Source organism: Scylla paramamosain, chromosome 8 (genome assembly GCF_035594125.1).
Source record: "Scylla paramamosain isolate STU-SP2022 chromosome 8, ASM3559412v1, whole genome shotgun sequence".
NCBI classification, from domain to species: domain Eukaryota; kingdom Metazoa; phylum Arthropoda; class Malacostraca; order Decapoda; family Portunidae; genus Scylla; species Scylla paramamosain.
In genome coordinates, this window is record NC_087158.1 from 14,249,027 (window position 1) to 14,269,054 (window position 20,028).

General features: G+C 39.7%; 1 protein-coding gene across 1 annotated transcript in view; it reads right to left on the reverse strand.

Annotated features, from left to right (window-relative positions):
• The window catches only part of LOC135102540 (zinc finger and BTB domain-containing protein 14-like), a 38,772-nt gene extending 21,882 nt beyond the window's left edge, over positions 1-16,890 (reverse strand). Inside the window, 5 exon segments of the mRNA XM_064007820.1 lie at positions 15,118-15,240; positions 15,507-15,737; positions 16,056-16,192; positions 16,303-16,639; positions 16,807-16,890. Coding sequence (XP_063863890.1) covers positions 15,118-15,240; positions 15,507-15,737; positions 16,056-16,192; positions 16,303-16,639; positions 16,807-16,890 — 912 coding nt within the window.
• Positions 16,891-20,028: the final 3,138 nt, after the last annotated feature.

Consider the following 20,028-nt stretch of genomic DNA (forward strand, 5'->3'; position numbering starts at 1 on the left):
TCTCACCATGCAAGGACTCATCTTGTGACAGATGAATGAAGCATTTTCATGAAAATGAAGATGTGCTGGAGGAAATGTTAATCATGATGACTGAGATACGAGAGGAAGTTTCCATTTCAACTCCCATCATACTATTGTACATGAGGGATTAACTTTAGGTATCTAATAAATACTTCAATAATTTGAATGTTTTCTAGAAAATTATGCACTAATCTTAAATATGGATTCTTAGCCACTATAATCTAACGTATATAAATATGCATTAGAAGTTGTATTGTACATTACACCCATATAAAACTATGTGCCTCTAATCATTACAAAATAGCAAGACTATTAAAAATTATTTGGTAATTTAATCTTAACAATAACTACATTGGACCCACCAACAGCAACTCCTACAAATATGAGCTTCATTTTCTGTTGTGCCAACACAACAGCAGTCACCCCCTTACTGAGCCTGAGGGTCTCCAAACCCCACTTCCCTCTACTCCTTAGTAAGAAAAAACAATCTCACAAAGGTGACACTAGCACTGCTGCAGTGAGGCCTGCATGTGTGGTGTGCACTATACCTCTAACCTAAGCCTTCAGGTAGGTGCACAGAATACTGCTTAACTAATAGTGTTAATTTTAGTCCTAATATAAAGACTGGCAACATACCAGTGTTAGGACTTCCAAAGAGTCCACTTTGAACTTTGTAACCATTTCCTGACTTTACTTTGGGAAAATTACAAATATACACTGATTGTGTGTGTGTGTGTGTGTGTGTGTGTGTGTGTGTGTGTGTGTGTGTGTGTGTGTGTGTGTGTTGTATAATATGCTATAAAGTTTTGTCTAAGAAAAAAGTAGCCATGCCTGGCAAAAGTATTGGTGTTTACACTTCATCATGTGGAACTCCAAGACTGGAGGAAGAACCCAACTCCTCACAAACTGTTTCAAGCACAACAGAAATTAAATAGTAATAATAATGGCTACACGGGAATGCATACATGATCTTCCCAAACATTTCTGAGAAATGTGATGCCCCTGAATTCTTAGGTTTTGTGCTTCAGTAAATGACATTGCAGAGCAGACTTTTGTGATGCCCGGTAGGGACAGAGGGAACAGTTGTAGGGCTTCTCCCCCGTGTGAATTCTAATGTGCTTGTTCAAGGCGTATTTTGTAGCAGAGCGGTGGGGGCAGTGGGTACAGACAAAGGGTTTCTCTCCAGTGTGTGTACGTATGTGCTTTGACATATGGTCTTTTCTAACTGTGGTGTGATTGCAGTAGGGACACTGGTTCACCTTGCTGCCCGCTCCTCTTCCGATATTCCTCGAACCATCACTGTAGGCTTCCACCTGCCGGGAACGCCTAACTTAATTACTGCCGTCATTCTGTGACTATAGTACCATAATTAAATTAAAATTACTGAGTAAGCTATACTGAATAACTTCCAAGTTAAAATAAAAATCAAGAAACATGCCAAATGTTAAAAAATTATTAAAAATACTAAATGCTTTTGATTGGCTTTCATATACCTTATGTCTGCAAAATTTTAAATTATCAGCATCATTAATGAAGGATGAATAACTTAAAAATAAATCAAAGGAAAAAGAAAAGCAGTGTCCACAAAACCAAAAGACTAAACTTACTTAATTTCCATGACTGAAAACCTCATGTTCACACACATCAAGTCAAGAAAACAGAGTACCATCTGAAATTTTATTGAATATGATTCTCATGAGGATGATGATGAACGAAACAATTATTTATGGAGTCCATGCAATGCACACATTTCTACACACAGCACTCACTCACACACTCAATTAGCCATTCATCACACAATCTTACAAAATATTCAACAAGCCTCAAAGTTCAAACCTACAAAGGAGATGGTTGGAAATATAAATGCCTCAAATAGTTCAGACCAGACTTTATCTCATGATGAATAACCCCACATCATACTGGAAGTGACTGAACAAGAGAGCTTATGTTATAGTACAGGTGCTTTCCATGCCAACTATTTGAGTATTCTGAATGGAAACATGTAGGCACAACACAAAGTTCTTGTATAAATAAGACTTGGTTCACATGTATTTCCGTTACTAAAATTTGAAGAAAAGTAAACCAGGACAACTTTTCATTTCTTGTGTGTCAACAAATGAGTCATTAAAGTTGACTTCTGGGAGGCCCGATAGGGAAAGAAGGAGCAAGAGTATGGTTTTTCCCCTGTGTGGATTCTGATGTGACTGATGAGCGTGTGTTTTTTACTGGCACAGTAGGAGCAGTGTGGGCAAGTGAATGGCTTTTCTCCTGTGTGTGTGCGAATATGCTTAGTCATGCAAGTTCTCCAAAACGTGGAATAGGCACAGTAGGGGCAGCGATGCACCTTGCTAGCCACCCGCCTCTTGCTAAGCATCGGTGCCCCAGAGCTCAAGTCCACCTGTTGGAAATGCCCCTGTTATTGGCATCACTCTAATGTCACATTTACCTTGCTTTTACGAGCACATGATATTTACACAAATTCTTAACTCACAAGTCTACATACAAACAGGGCATGTGACCTCTCAGAACCAAACAAAGAAGCAAAGCACCAACATGACATAGTCAGACACACAATCTTGATCACCTACACATAAGTATTTGAAGCCAAGCTGAGTAATAGTAGATGTGGACATAGGACAGAATGAGCAAAGCTCTTTTCCTGTATGTCACAACTAGACAAACAAGCAACAGCATAATCAACATTTCCAAGAGCAAATCACCAACATTTGTAAGATTTACTAAACCTGCATATGTATTTATTTGTGATAACTTGCTCAAACGAACCAGACCATCGAGCAACTGCAGAACAATCAACACCATTGAAATTTATCATATTTACTAAAAATTCTCTCTTGCTCTCTTATCTATTTCAAGCATCTCCTCCCAAAAATCACAACTAACTTAACAGCACCAAATAGTTTCACCTCCAGTTAATGACAAAACAACAAGACTCCTGCTCCCACCCAGTAAGACTAGAACATAGGCCACATAACCTGTCATTAGCCTGGCAGACCAACAATGCATATATCCATGCATTCTTCCTCAGTCTTCCAAGCATATTTGTCCCTCTCCAGTACAATGTAATATCTCTACATGGATGACTCAAATATTTCTCTCTCAAATCTAGTGTTAGCACCCCACCTACACCTTGGTGGAATTAAGCATATCTTGTAACATGTCCTTTGTATCTAGACAGGATAACTAATAAGCACCAAATAGTATTTATTTGTCCAAACTCTGAACCACCCATACCTTCAAGTTTCCTTCTCAAAATTTTAAGAATGTAGTGACATGAAATGACATTTCTCAAGATCATCGAGAAGTAAATGAAATTATGATTTTAATGAAAATACCTATTCATATCTCAAACCAAATGAAATCATTAAATCTTTACAACTAAATGAGTTCACTGATTTCAGTGGTATTAACACTAATCATGTTTAACTTCCCCATATCAATTCTATGCAGTATCATCACTCATTGAATACCTACAGATATCATGTAAGGTAGTTGTCGACCTATGCAACTTATAACTAACTGCACTTACAACCGATTCCATACAAGAGTTTCAGGCCAGCTCCTGGCGCTGCCAGGAGGCTGGGAGGTTAAGAGCTGGGGACACTCACATCATTCCCATACCTGCACAAAGGTCCTAGCACAACACACTTCCTCCTGTGTTTGTCTTTCACTCTGGAAAATTTTCTACAATATCACCCCCAAGATGTTTACTGAATAGAAAATGTAATTTTCTCTCTCTCTCTCTCTCTCTCTCTCTCTCTCTCTCTCTCTCTCTCTCTCTCTCTCTCTGCAAAAGTAAGAACAATCCTGAGGATTGCTAAATAGCGAGACTGATTGTAAATGAAAAGGGAATTATAAAAGAGTGAGAAAGGATGAAGCAAAAATGACACAGTGAATGAGGGAGAGAGTGAGGCATTACTCCCTTGTCCCTTATCTCTGACATGGGGAAGGTAGGTGACAGGGAGGGAAGTTAAGGACAAGACAAGAAAGAGGAAGGGATAGGAAAGGAAAAAGGGAAATAACCAGGGAAGGAGAGTACATGGGCCAAGGAAGTGGAGGAAGGGTGAAGGAAAAGGATGGGAGGACAGGAAGAAAGTAGAAAGTATATATACAGGGTGTAATGCGAGTTTCTGCAAATTCTGAAAGAGGTGAAAGAATGTGTAATTCTAAGTAGAAAATGTTCTATACACATATGCATCTTAAGGCTTTGTTTACCCGTCAAAGGAGTTTAAAATGTATGGGTGTATTATGCATGTAGCTATGAGGTGACACAGACAGTTGCATTGTCGCAGCCTCAGAGGTGCCACTTGCTCACATTATGAATGGTTTTATCTTATATTTTGCAGGTTGTGGAATATTACAGTATTAAAAGTACTCCTGTAAAATGCTATGTGGCATCATCAAAGTGAGGGAGGAGGAGCGAGTGAGTCCGAGCAACCTTGAAAACAGCTGAGTGATGATGCAACTTAGCATTTTACAGGAGTACTTTTAATCACCGCAATAATGTTGTTGTGTAATACTTATCAGTAAATTACATGCTTTTTAACATTTGTCCTGTTATAAGATACTGTAATATTCCACAGCCTGCAAAAAATAAGATTAAACCATTCATAATATAAGCAAGTGGCACCTCCAAGCTTGCGACAATGCAACTGTCCGTCCGTCACCCAATACATTTTCAACTCCTCTGACAGGTTAACAAAGCCTTAAAATGCATATGAGTATAGAACATTTTCTACTTAGAATTACACATTCTTTCACTTCTTTCAGTATTTGCAGAAACTCACGTTACACCATGTATAAGCAGCATGGGCGAGGAGTGAGTGAAGAATTAGATGGAGAGAGGAAGTATTGAGAAAGAAGTATTCTCTTTTCCTATCCTCTACTCCTTTTCATTTTTCCTACATCAGTTCCCTTTAAATTTATGCTCCTTCCATCCATTTTAATTCCCATTCAGTCTCATTCTATAAAGATGATTATAATATCATTAAACTGTATAATATACCTAAGGTAATTATAACATAGGTCGACTGACGAGCAGATCAACTTACAACTGGTCTGTCGGAAGCAATCACAGTCGTAAGTTGACGACTACCTGTATATGGTTTCAAACCAATAAAAAGGACAAGTCCCACCAGTTGTGTATGGCAAAACCAGGCAATGACATCCACTTCATCACTGCCTTCCCTGTCATGTCTGTTAACTAGGATAAGTAGATGAGAATGATTTCTCTTTAATGAAATGCTCTTTGAAAATGAAGGAAGGGTACTGTACTAACCAACTTTTAGAAAAATTAAATCACATTAACAGAACAACAGCCCACTTCCAAGAGAAAATACACATGGTGGAAAGCATTTCCATAACACTGGCTCTAATGCCTACACCATTAATTCATCAGGTGCAAAATATTATCAGTGACAACTATTTAACAAATATGCTCCCATAATAAAGAACAAGCAATAATGGAAGTATAATTCATAAAAATAAAATGTATGAAAGAATTCATTCAATAATAAAGAAATCAGCACCTAAGTGGAATACTGGAAATCACTTATTTGAAGGAAAATTGCCAAAAGTGCCAGCAAGGCACACTATATTTATATCTATATAATCTATATACTGCGCTTAAATCTTTTTTAAATATAATATATGAAGAAAGTTACGAACTGGCAAAACGTAAAATATATATACGTATAATAACATGGCATCAAATTCTATCAAATAAAAATAGCCAAGTTGCTTATAAAATGGATATCTAAACAATGTAATCCAAAATACAAAAAGATGGTTACTTTATTATCTATTTAATAAACATCAACTTTAAACTGAAACTAAGCTTCCCTTGCTTTTCATCCTGTCACAGTAGCTGCCACATGTACACCCTTACAAAGCTATTAACAACAATCCTTCCATTCCTGTACCACCCCATTCTGATTACATTTTCATCACATATAAAATGTCAGAACATGTGATAATGTACAAATATAGGAACAATAATGAAGCAGTGCTGTTAGACATCCAGTGTGGCCAGGAGTGGCTCAGGATTTGTGAGTCAGCAAGTGATTGATGAGGGCAGCACGCTGAGCCCCTCGATAAGGACACAGGGTGCAACTGTACGGCTTCTCTCCAGTGTGAATCCGCACGTGGTTGCTCATGGCATACTTAGTGGAGGATCGGTAAGGACAGTGAGGGCAGGTAAAGGGCTTTTCTCCCGTGTGTCTACGGATATGTTTGGTCAGGCCGTGCTTCCTAACGGTAGAATATGAACAGAAGGGACACTGATGGATGGTGACGACAGCTTCTCTCCCTCTAATTCTTGTACCATCTTTGTTCAGTGCCACCTGTCGGAAAGCCTAACTTAAGTATTACAATACAAAAAACAAGACAATTTGTCACAGGTAATTTCCCATTCCAACACCTCTATCTCTTCACTGCCCTCCTTTCTGAAAACAGTACCACTGTAAGGGATTACTGTGTGCTCCTAGTGGAATGTTTGACAAAGCTAAAAAAAAAAAAAAAAAGCTGACAAAAAAAAAAAAGATATAAAAGTTAAAGTGGTACTGGCAGAATAGCTGCTCTCTGAAAGCACAAATTCTACATCTTTGAAGGTAATCACATGACAAAACAAAGCAAGTGCCTTGACCATACTTCAGCATAACACGCAGTGAGCTTTAAAACTATTTAATTTTTTATTAGAAAAGACTGAAAGATAACTGGAAAATATAGACTTCTCATTTTTTGTACACGTAATGATGCTTGAAAAATTCCTAGCCATCCCCAGCTCCAGTTTCCTCCCATTTTCAATCCCTTCAATCCCTCAAACATTTTTATATTCAGAAAGCATGTCAGTAACACTTCTGCCACTCCTCACATAACAAACACACTTATAAATTGTCAAAAACAAGTCTAATTCAGAACTATCTTTTTCAGATATAAAGGCACACAAAAGCATAACAATTTCAAAACTTTTGCTTTGTTTAAAGACACAAAAGCATAACAATTTCAAGACTTTTGTTTTGTTTAATCATATGGGGATTCCACATTTCTATTGGTAACCATCCAAAGTTTAAGTCACCATTCAATCAGGCATAAAGGTATTTCCTTTTATTACTTTCAATGTAAATTAATATTCACAAAATATTGAAAATATTGATGAACTGTATGAAAAGAATGTTTCCTAATCTTCACACACACACACACACACACACACACACACACACACACACACACACACACACACACACACACACACACACACAATACACTGCCAATACATTTGTGGTAGTGAACTTAATCTATTTCTTAATACAATCTGCTTAGACTAATGCATTGTACCAGTGAGGTCTATTTAGTGATATTCCAAAAGCTGCGTAAATGTAGATCAACATTTTCAAAATAAATGTTAAGATGATTGGTGCTTTAACATGTGGAACTGCAGGGCTGACCGATGTGAGGCTCGGTAAGGGCAGCTATAACAAGAGTATGGCTTTTCGCCTGTGTGAGTACGAACGTGCTGCCTCAGATTGTCTTTGGAGGCAGCACTATAGCTGCAGTGTGGGCAGGTAAAAGGCTTTTCACCCGTGTGAGTTCGAATGTGTTTTGTCATGTGGTCTTTCCTAAGGGTAGAATACACACAGAAGGGACAGAGGTGCACCTTGCCGACGGCTCCTCTCTTCATATTGCGCGAGCCATCACCATTCAACCCCACCTGTTGGCAATGCCTAACTTAATTAAGCACATTCTTTAAGAAATTATAATGATTCTATTCAGATTATTCAAGTGAATCATGAAATAATATTGCAAAAAAATAACCAATTTCTCATGACTTTCAGTTTGCATTGGTTCAAGAATCTCCCTTCTTTATCCGATTACTGGTGTTGCTTCTGCTGCCAACCAATATAAAATGAAATGCCCATTTGGTTCACCAACAAACTTTTGCAAGTTTATACAAAGAAAAATCCCCTTCAAATCTAACCCTATAAACAAATTATGATTAAAAATCTAACACGGCATCTTTAGCATTTTGCTTAAATTCCTCGCATTAGCTCCTTCCATTCCTTTTCACTTATATCCACAAAGGCATATACAGATGCACACTCAAACACATACTGGTCTTAATAAGACAAGGAACATTTCCAGAAAAATTCAAGATAAATGCCGAGACTAAATGAGATCGCTATTCTTCAGTCAGACAGGCAATGCAATAACAACAAACACTGGGTTCATGATCTTTATTTGAAGGTTACTTGTGGTGTTTCAATACGTGAAACTGCAAAGCATATCTGTGAGAAGCACGATAAGGACAAAGCAGACAAGAGTATGGCTTCTCTCCCGTATGCACTCGTATGTGGTTAGTGAGAGTATTTTTAGTGCCAGAGCGATAGGGGCAGTGAGGACAAAGGAAGGGTTTTTCTCCAGTGTGTGTGCGTATGTGTTTGGTCACATGGTCTTTCCTATCAGAGGAATAGCTACAGAAGGGGCACTGGTGAAACTTGCCGACGCCTCTCCTCCGGCTAAGCCTCGAACCATCACAGTTCAGTCCCACCTGTTGGGAACGCCTATCTTAGTTATTGTCATCAATAACAGCAACAAATGCTGTCACATCAATATGGCACTCAGGGAATGTTAACAAACAGACTCCTAGAGTTGTGGTACTCCTCACATGACACCACCATGTGTCCCACTGTAAACAAAAAATGCCTCTAAAAATTCTGCCACACAAAAAATAAATTACAGTTTTGCAAAGCATATGAAATTTCCAGTATATAAATATATCTGTATATAATGATAATGTTATATATATATATATATATATATATATATATATATATATATATATATATATATATATATATATATATATATATATATATATATATATATATATATTATATATATATATATATATACATATATATATATTATATATATATATATATATATATATATATATATATATATATATATATATATATATATATATATATATATATATATATATATATATATATGCACACATAAACATTATCAATACTCACTTTCTTACACAATATCACTTTAAAAGTATTCCATCTTGATTTTAGCAACAGGAGGCAAGATGCATGAGTGGTGCCAAGAGTGGTGGCAAACTTTACTGCACGTGTGATTTTTCAGCTTGTGTAAGAGTTGCTGGCAGACAGTCAGTGTGCATGTCTGTGTAATACATATTCACTGCATTTTCACTTTAGTGAGTAGTGTTTCTGCATTAAATTTTGTAAAAATACATGGTAATAATTTTATCTTAATGGCCAATGGTAAAAGACCAAAAGGAACTTTTGACCAATGATTGATCCTTCATGGCATTCACTAACTTTAAGATCAGCAACAGTGCTAGACATGCCCTTTTAATCAGTGATTTGGGCAAGTAACAGGATAACAACAATTATGCCCAACCTGCTTTCTAATAAGGAGCATCCATTTCACATTGCACTGATACCAGGGGAAGAGAGAGAGAGAGAGAGAGAGAGAGAGAGAGAGAGAGAGAGAGAGAGAGAGAGAGAGAGAGAGAGAGAGAGAGAGAGAGAGAGAGGAGAGAGAGAGAGAGAGAGAGAGAGAGAGGAGAGAGAGGAGAGAGAGAGAGGAGAGAGGAGAGAGAGAGAGAGCGGAGCACCAGCAGTGATCTTGACTTCGTGGAAAACCAACGATCACTTGGTAACATTTTTAGTGTACAGATACAAACCCAAAAGTCCAAAGCCAAAGTGTGCTAATTTTCTGACAGCTTTAGGAAGTGAAGCTAATCCACAGCAGCAACTTCATAGCACAACATACCTTTTCCATCCCAGCTCATCACATCATTATAAAATTTCAAATTCCCAAAACCATCTCCTCTGTAAATGCCAAAATGTGTGTGTATGTGTTCAATGCATAGAAAAGTTGTACATAAATGGCATTTCATAACTAACTAGCAGTTTTCCTCTAACTTAGGACTTCTACAACAATTACAGGGAAACAAGGAGAGTAAAAGTGAAATGGACTTTCCTTCAGCTCTATTACTTATAGAGCAGTAGCAGATATTTCAGCCCCAACATGTCCCATCAGAAATCATCTGTGCACAGACTCATCTCATTGTTTTTTTTTTTTTTTTATGTAGGAGGAACAATGGCCAAGGGCAACAAAAATCCAATAAAAAAAAATGCCCACTGAAATGCCAGTCCCATAAAAGGGTCAAAGCAGTAGTAAAAAACTGATGGATAAGTGTCTTGAAACCTCCCTCTTGAAGGAATTCATGTCATAGGAAGATGGAAATACAGAAGCAGGCAGGGAGTTCCACAGTTTACCAGAGAAAGGGATGAATGATTGAGAATACTGGTTAACTCTTGCGTTAGAGAGGTGGACAGAATAGGGATGAGAGAAAGAAAAGTCTTGTGCAGTGAGGCCGCGGGAGGAGGGGAGGCATGCAGTTAGCAAGATCGGAAGAGCAGTTAGCATGAAAAATGTCAGTTAGAGGAGAGGAGTTGATGAGATGAAAAGCTTTTGATTCTACCCTGTCCAGAAGAGCAGTATGAGTGGAACCCCCAGACATGTGAAGCATACTCCATACAGATAGGCCCTTGTACAGAGATAGGAGCTGGGGGGTGAGAAAAACTGGTGGAGACGTCTCAGAACACCTAACTTCATAGAAGCTGTTTTAGCTAGAGATGAGATGTGAAGTTTCCAGTTCAGATTATAAGTAAAGGACAGACCGAGGATGTTCAGTGTAGAAGAGGGGGACACTTGAGTGTCACTGAATTAGAGGGGATAGCTGTCTGGAAGGTTGTGTAGAGTTGATAGATGGAGGAATTGAGTTTTTGAGGCATTGAACAATACCAAGTTTGCTCTGCCCCAATCAGAAATTTTAGAAAGATCAGAAGTCAAGCGTTCTGTGGCTTCCCTGCGTGAAATGTTTACCTCCTGAAGGGTTGGACGTCTATGAAAAGACATGGAAAAGTGCAGGGTGGTATCATCAGCGTAGGAGTGGATAAGGCAAGAAGTTTGGTTTAGAAGATCATTAATGAATAATAAGAAGAGAGTGGGTGACAGGACAGAACTCTGATGAACACCACTGTTAATAGATTTAGGAGAAGAACAGTGACCGTCTACCACAGCAGAAATAGAATGGTCAGAAAGGAAACTTGAGATGAAGTTACAGAGAGAAACTCCTGTGCTATAATTGGTATCTGAACTGCAGCCCACTAATCTTGTTAGCTTCATTTCATGTTTGCATGAATGAATAGTAAAATGCTTGTAAAAGTTGATGTTCTCTCCCAATGACTGACAAACCTCTTCTAGCTTTTCTTTGAAAACATGTGGCAAACCAACTTCAAATTCTGAATAAAACTAATACCTAACAGTAAGATACTGAATTACTTGCATCTATAAAATCTGGTACTTTATAGATATATAAAGTTTTGATAAGAAATCCATTTGCTAAACACTCTTAGACAAGACAACAAGAGATGAGCATTGAGCAGTGACTATGTTCCAACACTTAATGAATGAAATCATTATTAAAGGAATAAATTGTTTTTTTTAATATCTCACCTTCATAGGAAACATAGACCATTTCTGGCCTCTTTGAACAAGCACACAACCACATACCCACTCAATAAGCTGGATTGTTTGACTTCCAGTCCACGCAAGATATTCATACATTGCCAAATGAGCAAGAGCTACAAGGAGGGAGAGAGAGAGAGAGAGAGAGAGAGAGAGAGAGAGAGAGAGAGAGAGAGAGAGAGAGAGAGAGAGAGAGAGAGAGAGAGAGAGAGAGAGAGAGAGAGAGAGAGAGAGAGAGAGAGAGAGAGAGAGAGAGAGAGAGAGAGAGAGAGAGAGAGGGAGGGAGGGAGGGAGGGAGGGAGGGAGGGAGGGAGGGAGGGGGGAGAGAGAGAGAGAGAGAGAGAGAGAGAGAGAGAGAGAGAGAGAGAGAGAGAGAGAGAGAGAGAGAGAGAGAGAGAGGGAGGGAGGGAGGGAGAGAGAGAGAGAGAGAGAGAGAGAGAGAGAGAGAGAGAGAGAGAGAGAGAGAGAGAGAGAGAGAGAGAGAGAGAGAGAGAGAGAGAGAGAGAGAGAGAGAGAGAGAGAGAGAGAGAGAGAGAGAGAGAGAGAGAGAAACAGGGCTGCAAATGAGAAAAAAGCACTCTGATACAATACTGCCATTTGCAAGTCCCACTCTCTAATGTTTTTCCATTATACCTTTGAATGTTTACATATTCTGTAGTGTGATGTAAACCACATTTAATGTCTTATAGCAACCATATACTCAGAGAAAAAACTGCACCACAGATAAAAGCCACCCATAAGTCAGATATGCTTTCATCCCTTACATTTTTATATTAATTTCCAGAGCAGACCACTTGGAATCAACTTTGAACAAGTTCCCTGGCTGTTTACTGTTGGTCCAAACCCTCAATCCACTAGTTATTTCGTCTCCATCAGAAGCACCATTCCACAACATTACTCAAGAAACACAACCTAGAACTGCAAAAGCAATGGTCAGATTCCTCAGTGTCTCACTTCTGTAGCAGGAAGCAGTTCTATGGTCATATAAACATCCCCCCCCCTTCAGGTAATTCTCAAGGGACAATGCATCTGTACCACATTTTCCCCATGCCAAAAATCTCTTCTAGGACAGCAGCAAGAAAAGCATACAACTGTTCTCTTGTATCTTGGTTAAATTTTTCCTTGGATACCCAATATAAAGTTTCCTCAAATCAAATTTTTGCCAATATTGGTAGGTAGAAAAGTGTCAACTTTCAATATGGCAATACAAAGCCAGAGGGCTAAACTTCTTGAGAGTCATGTACACCAGTGTTCCCAAGAACAATATGGTCACAGCATGGATCATAATATGGCTTACCTTAACATTACCAAAATGACAAATATACCCAGCACCAGCATACATAACATACATTAACAGAATACAAAGTCAGAGGAGACAATCCCATGAACAGTGTATGTCCTGGATACAAGTCTTCCAGGAGAGGGAAAAATTATAAATCCCAACAATTATTGTGGGAATTTGTTGTAAAAATGAAGTAAAACCCATGACTCCCCCTTTCTAAGTTAGCAATGCAATCCTCATTGGGATGAAGACATCCAAAACTTGTTACAAATGCCAAGAAAAGTTTGGAGGTTTTCAATTCAAAACATATTTTAGCAAAAAGATGTTATGTACAAGGCCCATTATGAAATGATAATTATTTTCACACAGTCCATAAACCTGAATTCAAGAATATGATTCAAGATTCATTCACTCCACAGCTCCAGGATCTCATATATTTTTCTATGCTAATACCTAATTTCTTATGTTCAAAAATTTATGCTCACTGAAGAACCTCAATGTAATCAACAGATTATAAAACTGGTGCCACTTATCTGTTGTTCATTGCAACACTACTGTTTTCCAGGCTGGTATTTTTTTACACAAAAATGGTTAACAAGTTTCTCCCTTTTCCCACCTCAATGCATGCAAAGTAGTGTACAAGGGAACAATGCAAGGAGTTTGGAACTCAAAATATCCTTTTTTTTTTTTTTAAGGGGACACTTTACATATCCACCTCGCAAAGTATTTCAAGCAAACTCAGATCTCTCAAAAACATTCCCACCCACAGAACTCTGCATGTTTCACACGTCCATGTGCAAAGAAAGTCTTCTCATTACTAGAAGGTGAATGAACCATCTCTTCCACCTGAACTTGTCCTCTATTTCCCTGTACTGATTCTGTCCCTCAGATTACATAATCTAAAAATAAAGTACAGGGACTCACAGAACCAATGCTTTCCCTCTGTGGCACTTCTGTTGTTCACTTCACAGTTCAATCTATCCATTACCTCATTGCACCTCTTGTGCACCTTATCACCTCACATAATTATCCACATCCACAGACATTCCCTAATGCCTTGCTTATGGAACACTAAGAGAAAGGACTAATCTACACCATCCCATATTATGCAAGGATCAATTAAGTGCACTTGGCAACTAATCAGTGAGATGGTCTTCAAATCCACACTGAGATAGTTGACTTGATCCTAACCTTTAGAATCACTGATAACTGGGTGCTTGGAGAAACATATAAAAATTAAGAGCTGCAACCAAGATTCTGTAGTTCATCTGCTGTTTAAGAGTGAGGGACTCCCACCAACTACACAGACCAAGATGATTATTGACCCAACAACCAGTTTACTGTGTATCTTGATTTTACCACAGCATAACACACAAAGGTGTCCCTGGGCATAACTGGTAATTTGTAAAAAATAAAAATAAATTTAAAAACTTAAAAACTGTAGTTTCACCAATGACAAGAAATATGGGCATAGTGAATACCAGGTGTCTTTATCAAGCCAAGCTAAAGGAATTAGGATTGAGACTGAGTCCTATGACATGTGCATCCATCTCAACAAGTATGTGGTTTTCAACCTCATGTGTATCTGAGAACTTAAAGGCTAAAGCATCAACTTTGATCACCTCTTTCATCATAATCTACCTGCCACAATGCAAGACACTGCATTATGAAAACTTATGAAAACAATAGCAGAGCAGCAAATAAAATTTTTACTGATCAAAATCATATTTAGCAATATGCAATGTCTTCAAATGGCAATCCTGAATGGGGTTCTGGTGCAACCCTACAATAAACTCAAAGATACACACTCTGGGAAGAGAATGAGCAAAGGTAATATTTATTCCTGGAAAGGAGAGAAAAATGTATGGGAGAGAGAAAAAAAAAAGAATAAAGGATACATATACAAAGAAACAGGAAGGAGATATCCAAATTAATCTGATATGAACTATCACGGGATTGTCTCCTCTCAGTCCTACACTACTTCAGGATGTTAGACAGCTGTCATCATCAGGGTGAGGACACAGGACCTCTTACAGAATTCAATGGTAACTTGTTCCCAAGAGCTGAAATTTAGCTCTCCTTTCTCTCCCTCCAATGACTTATCCAGGTAATGCCAAGTAAAAAATGGTGAAAGGTTCACCAATCACTTCCAAAACACAAAGAATCCAATTTTCCTCAGTGAGTGATGACATCTGCCCTGCACAGAAACGACCTCCAACACTCACCATCTGGTGTGACTGCTGTGTGCCATGGGGACCTGTGGAAGCTGGGTGCACCTCCTGGTTCCCGTCTTCACTGTATCCTTCCAGCATGGAGAAACCACCACCAAGTTCGCCGGTTCCAAGCCACTGCAGCAAAAGAGTATACAATCAGACTAGACCATATCTCACTTAAACACTTTCAATCACACAAACATATCTGATGTAAAATTAACATTTACAAGATGATTTTTTTCATTATGCAATATCTTATCCCCTGATCAATCTCAAAGTTGGACAGCAAAAATTATGAGTTCCGTCTACCTCTCCCACCAAAATAAAATAATTCTCTGTTGTTTTTCACATCCTAAACCTCCCCAACCATCCACGTTTGCCATCCACTACAGGACACATACCCCCTGCATGCCAGAAGGTCCTGCCAGAGCCTCCACGACCGCCTCATGTAGGGGTTGTGGGTGTTTGGTATCTAACTGGTGAGGGAACTTGCTTCCCTGCTCTTCCCCTCCTGTGTTGGAGTCCCCTCCACCCATGCCTCCATATTCTATCCTGGAGTCCATTCCTTCTCCCTGGTTGTCCTCTGAACCTTCAATAACTTCTTCTTTGACTAGAGATTCATCAACTGGTTCCTGTAAGATTAACATCATTATGTGAAAAATGTTATGAAATTCTTAACATATATACCATGGATTTCTACAAATTAAATTTTAAACAGCAATATATATAATACTAAATTTTAGGTTCAGTCCTTTTCTTAAATCTATAGTCCTCTGATATGCTAAGAATCTATCAATCAGGATCAGGGGCACTGAATACTGGGGGGAAAACAGTAAACATGAATACTGGGGGAATACAGTAAACAAAGTGGAACTGAGTATCAGAGGATTACTTGACTTGTGGCCACCAAAGAACCAACGAGAACTTGGGACAGCAGTAGCCTCACCAACCTGATTGTGCGAGGCTTCCTGCTTGGGGGAGCTGAACTCCACCGCTGGCTCCACTGGATCACCCACCCGCTGGTCTACCCCATCTTCTCTTTGGTCTTGACTATGAGACTTGGAATGGTCCCAGCTTTGATTGGACTCTTGGTGGTGTTGGGGGGAGGAAGGGGGCTCTCAGGGGGTGGCAGTGAGCTTCCCTGGGACGTGGAGGTCATCATGTCTTCTCTCCGTCTCCTTTTAGGATGTGGACTACTTCGGTCATCCCGCGAGCTCCATGGATATGCATTTTTTTTGCTCAGTTCTTTCAAGGGAGGTTCATCAGGTACAGCCAAGCCCTTTATTTGTAGCAACTCAGCAGCCTTTATTAGCCGCGCTAAGTCCTGCTGAAGCACACTCACCACGCCATCATACATATAGCTCAGTAATGCCTCCATGTCTGCACACTTAATGTCTTTGAGAACCACTACAGGATGCTTACAAGGCGTGTGCTCAAACATCTTTTCAAAGTATTCGCTGCACGTTGATAACACAAGTTTATGCACTGGATAAAACTTTCCCTCACATGCTAACGTTACATCTGTGTATCTCTCCTGTCGAGAGAAAGAAAGAGATGCTGTGCTAAATGTATATCTAAAATATCCATGAATAACAGTTTGAAGTGCTATAAGTAACATTGAATTCAAGTAATATGCATATATGTAACATGAAGAAATAACCAATTATAATGTTTCCACAAAGAATTTTGACTCATGCCCACCTTTTCTCGCAGTGTGGAGAGAATGTGACAGAAGGTGGCTTTGTGATTGTTCCATGAGAGGGACAGCATGCCATCTGACGCCATCATGCCTTCGTTTCTTCAACTGAGAGGGACAAGAAACACTATAATGAAGTACAAACATTATACTAGTAAAGGACTCCTAAATCAAATATACACAAATCAAGGATGAAATAATTCACATATAAGTCTATAAAAAGAAATATATGTAGAGAGAGAGAGAGAGAGAGAGAGAGAGAGAGAGAGAGAGAGAGAGAGAGAGAGAGAGAGAGAGAGAGAGAGAGAGAGAGAGAGAAGGGAGGGAGGGAGGGAGGGAGGGAGGGAGGGAGGGAGGGAGGGAGGGAGAGAGAGAGAGAGAGAGAGAGAGAGAGAGAGAGAGAGAGAGAGAGAGAGAGAGAGAGAGAGAGAGAGAGAGAGAGAGAGAGAGAGAGAGAGAGAGATTTAATATTTCTTAACATTTTTTTCAGTGTATTACCTATTCTTTAGAGACAGTTTCATACTCATTCATCCAACACAAACAACACAAAAAAATTGCAAGTAAGTGAATTTGAAAACAAATGAAGTGTTATGTAAGACCGAGAGTTAGTGAAATAAAACATCATTCTGACCACTAACACAAGGTACTGACATAGCATTGTTTCCCAATTATAGCATGCTAAGTATTTAACATGAATAATAAATTCCTGGAATGTGAGAAGTATATGGTGTCTACATACAACATGAAAACCAATAACATGCTCTAAATGTATACATGTGATAGTAAATTGTTATATCCTATACTTGAATTCCTTCAAGAGGGAGGTTTCAAGACACTTATCCTTCAATTTTTGACTACCACTTTGGACCCTTTTTATGGGACTGGCATTTCAGTGGGCATTTTTTTTTATCGGATTTTTGTTCCCTCCTACATAAAAAAAAAAATCTAACAAAACACTTTTATGATTTTTTTTTCCATATATATTTGCTGTAATTATCCTCATTAATCATTATGACAGCTAGTGAAGAAATTTATTATAAAAAATCATATTATTATAATGAATAAAAATTATTATTACTAAGGCTGAGTCCTGCATCACCTTACCTGCCAGATAACACACTGCCTCCTAACACCCATCCAATCCTCAGTGCTGGGCTCATCTCACCTGGTTGCCTCTCCTGCCCTAGAGTAACCACCACCTCAGGGCAACGCTAACACTATTACAGCACACTCACACATACACCTGTACCTGTGGGCGTCACCAGTGTCAGCCAGAACAAAGCCCGGACGCCTGACAGGAAGCAAGGACAGTACCCAGGGCAGCGCTAAGGAACAGTGGTAGACAAAACGTCAATACATAGGGGGTTGAGGGGTAGCCTGGCTGTGGTGCCTCCTGCTACGAAAATGGCTACCTTGGGTGGTGAAGGCTTGGAGGCTTGGGTAACCCTTCCCTGCGACGCCGAGGACAGGAATATAAGAGGCCCGGGTCGCTGGACAGTGCCACTCCAAACCTGTCCTGAGGTATATTCCCTGGGCACCGCTCGGCTCAGCAGGGTGGAGCAGGCAAACAAAGAACCCGAGAGGCAGGTTGGGTCCGCGGGAGGGAGGGAGGTGAGGGCGGCGCGGCCACTCCACAGGGTGACGCGTCCCTGCCCCCCGCTCCTCCCTCACTCGTCACTCCCTCACCGCGGCCCTTCCCCTTCCATCCAATACCTCACAAACATCCCTCATTCCCACACCTCACACACATCACAGATTCACCACGCTGTCAAAGCATGCATCTTAGGGTACAGACTTACAACCATGTGTCACTGTCCTGGTGATGGAGATAAAGGAAGCGAGGGAGTGAGTGAGGGAAGGCGGCGAGGGAGGGGGCCTGGGAGGGGAGGGAAGGAGCCGCCATGAGGGACGCTCACAATCCCTCCCTCCTCACAACCTCCTCCTTCACCTCTTCTTCTATCTTACACACACGCTAAACCCTCACTAATGTCTTCCCCAACACGCTGGAAGTCCGCCAGATAATATACTCAGTTAAAGGGCGTGGAAGTAACTCACCAACATGAAAAAATAGTAAGGGAGCGGCGGAACTACGACTGGCGTGGTGGCGATAGCAGCGGCGTCACTGTGAGAACCTCCCTCCCTCGCTCCCCGCGGACCCCGCCGCCAGCCTCTCACTGCCATACAACCCTCATTTTCCCCTTTTTCCATATATTAGTATCCATATAACTCCCGAACACATCCAATCAAAGCATTTATCCATCTTGAATCAGTAGAATTTACCTATAATGTGCAGGATTGTATGGTATTGTGAAGGAAGGAAGATGCGAACGTTCATGTTATCATACTACACAAAGGATGGCTGGGATAAGTGTCTTCAATAATCAGTGGTGTTCTCCGTGTTATTAGTGACTTCTTCCCCTAATAGTGATGGCGTTACACATCCATGTTTCTCCCCTGTCTGTAAAGGCTCGTATCGGGCAATGAATACAAATAGGAAAAGAACGCAATGGGCAGAAAATAGTATGCGTTAAGAATAACTCTTCGTTATTTTTCGTTCAGTACGTATCACCCATTTTGGAATACTATGAATTTGGCAGATCTTTATTGTTTGTAATCGGTATTAACATTTAATTAGTAAGCCATTTACCGTAATACACCAGGTATGCGTTATATGCGAAGGTTACGTTCTGCGAAAAACTCGCATAATGAGAATTCGCATATATCGAACTTATTATCCCATTAATTATAGGTGGTTATGTTCCACGACCCTTTTTTAACCCTCTAAATACTTATTCCGGCACCGTTTCACAGAAATAATGCACTAATGCAACAGTAAAATACATCAGTAAAGATAAATTGTTAAATATATGAAAAGACATTGTAAACAAACAAAAAAATATCGAAATTTTACTCACTTTATGACTGGCAGTGCGTGGACTCTGGGAGGCATATTTCCGAAGTCTGAAAGAGTAGGTGTCAATCACTCTTGAATGGTTTAGACTATGGGCTGCTTCAGCTTCTGTTTTAAAGATAGTAAACTTTGTGTGGAGAATCACAACAGGAGTAGTTCCGAGAATATGTATGTGGTTAGTTTCGGCGGTACTGCCGGTCGTCATCACAGGCGAGCGCATATACTCGCATAGACTTCGGAAAAATGCCTCCCGGTAGACGAGTGTAAGGATGGCGAGTGGTGAATTTTACTGGGACAGAGTTGTAATATTATCGGG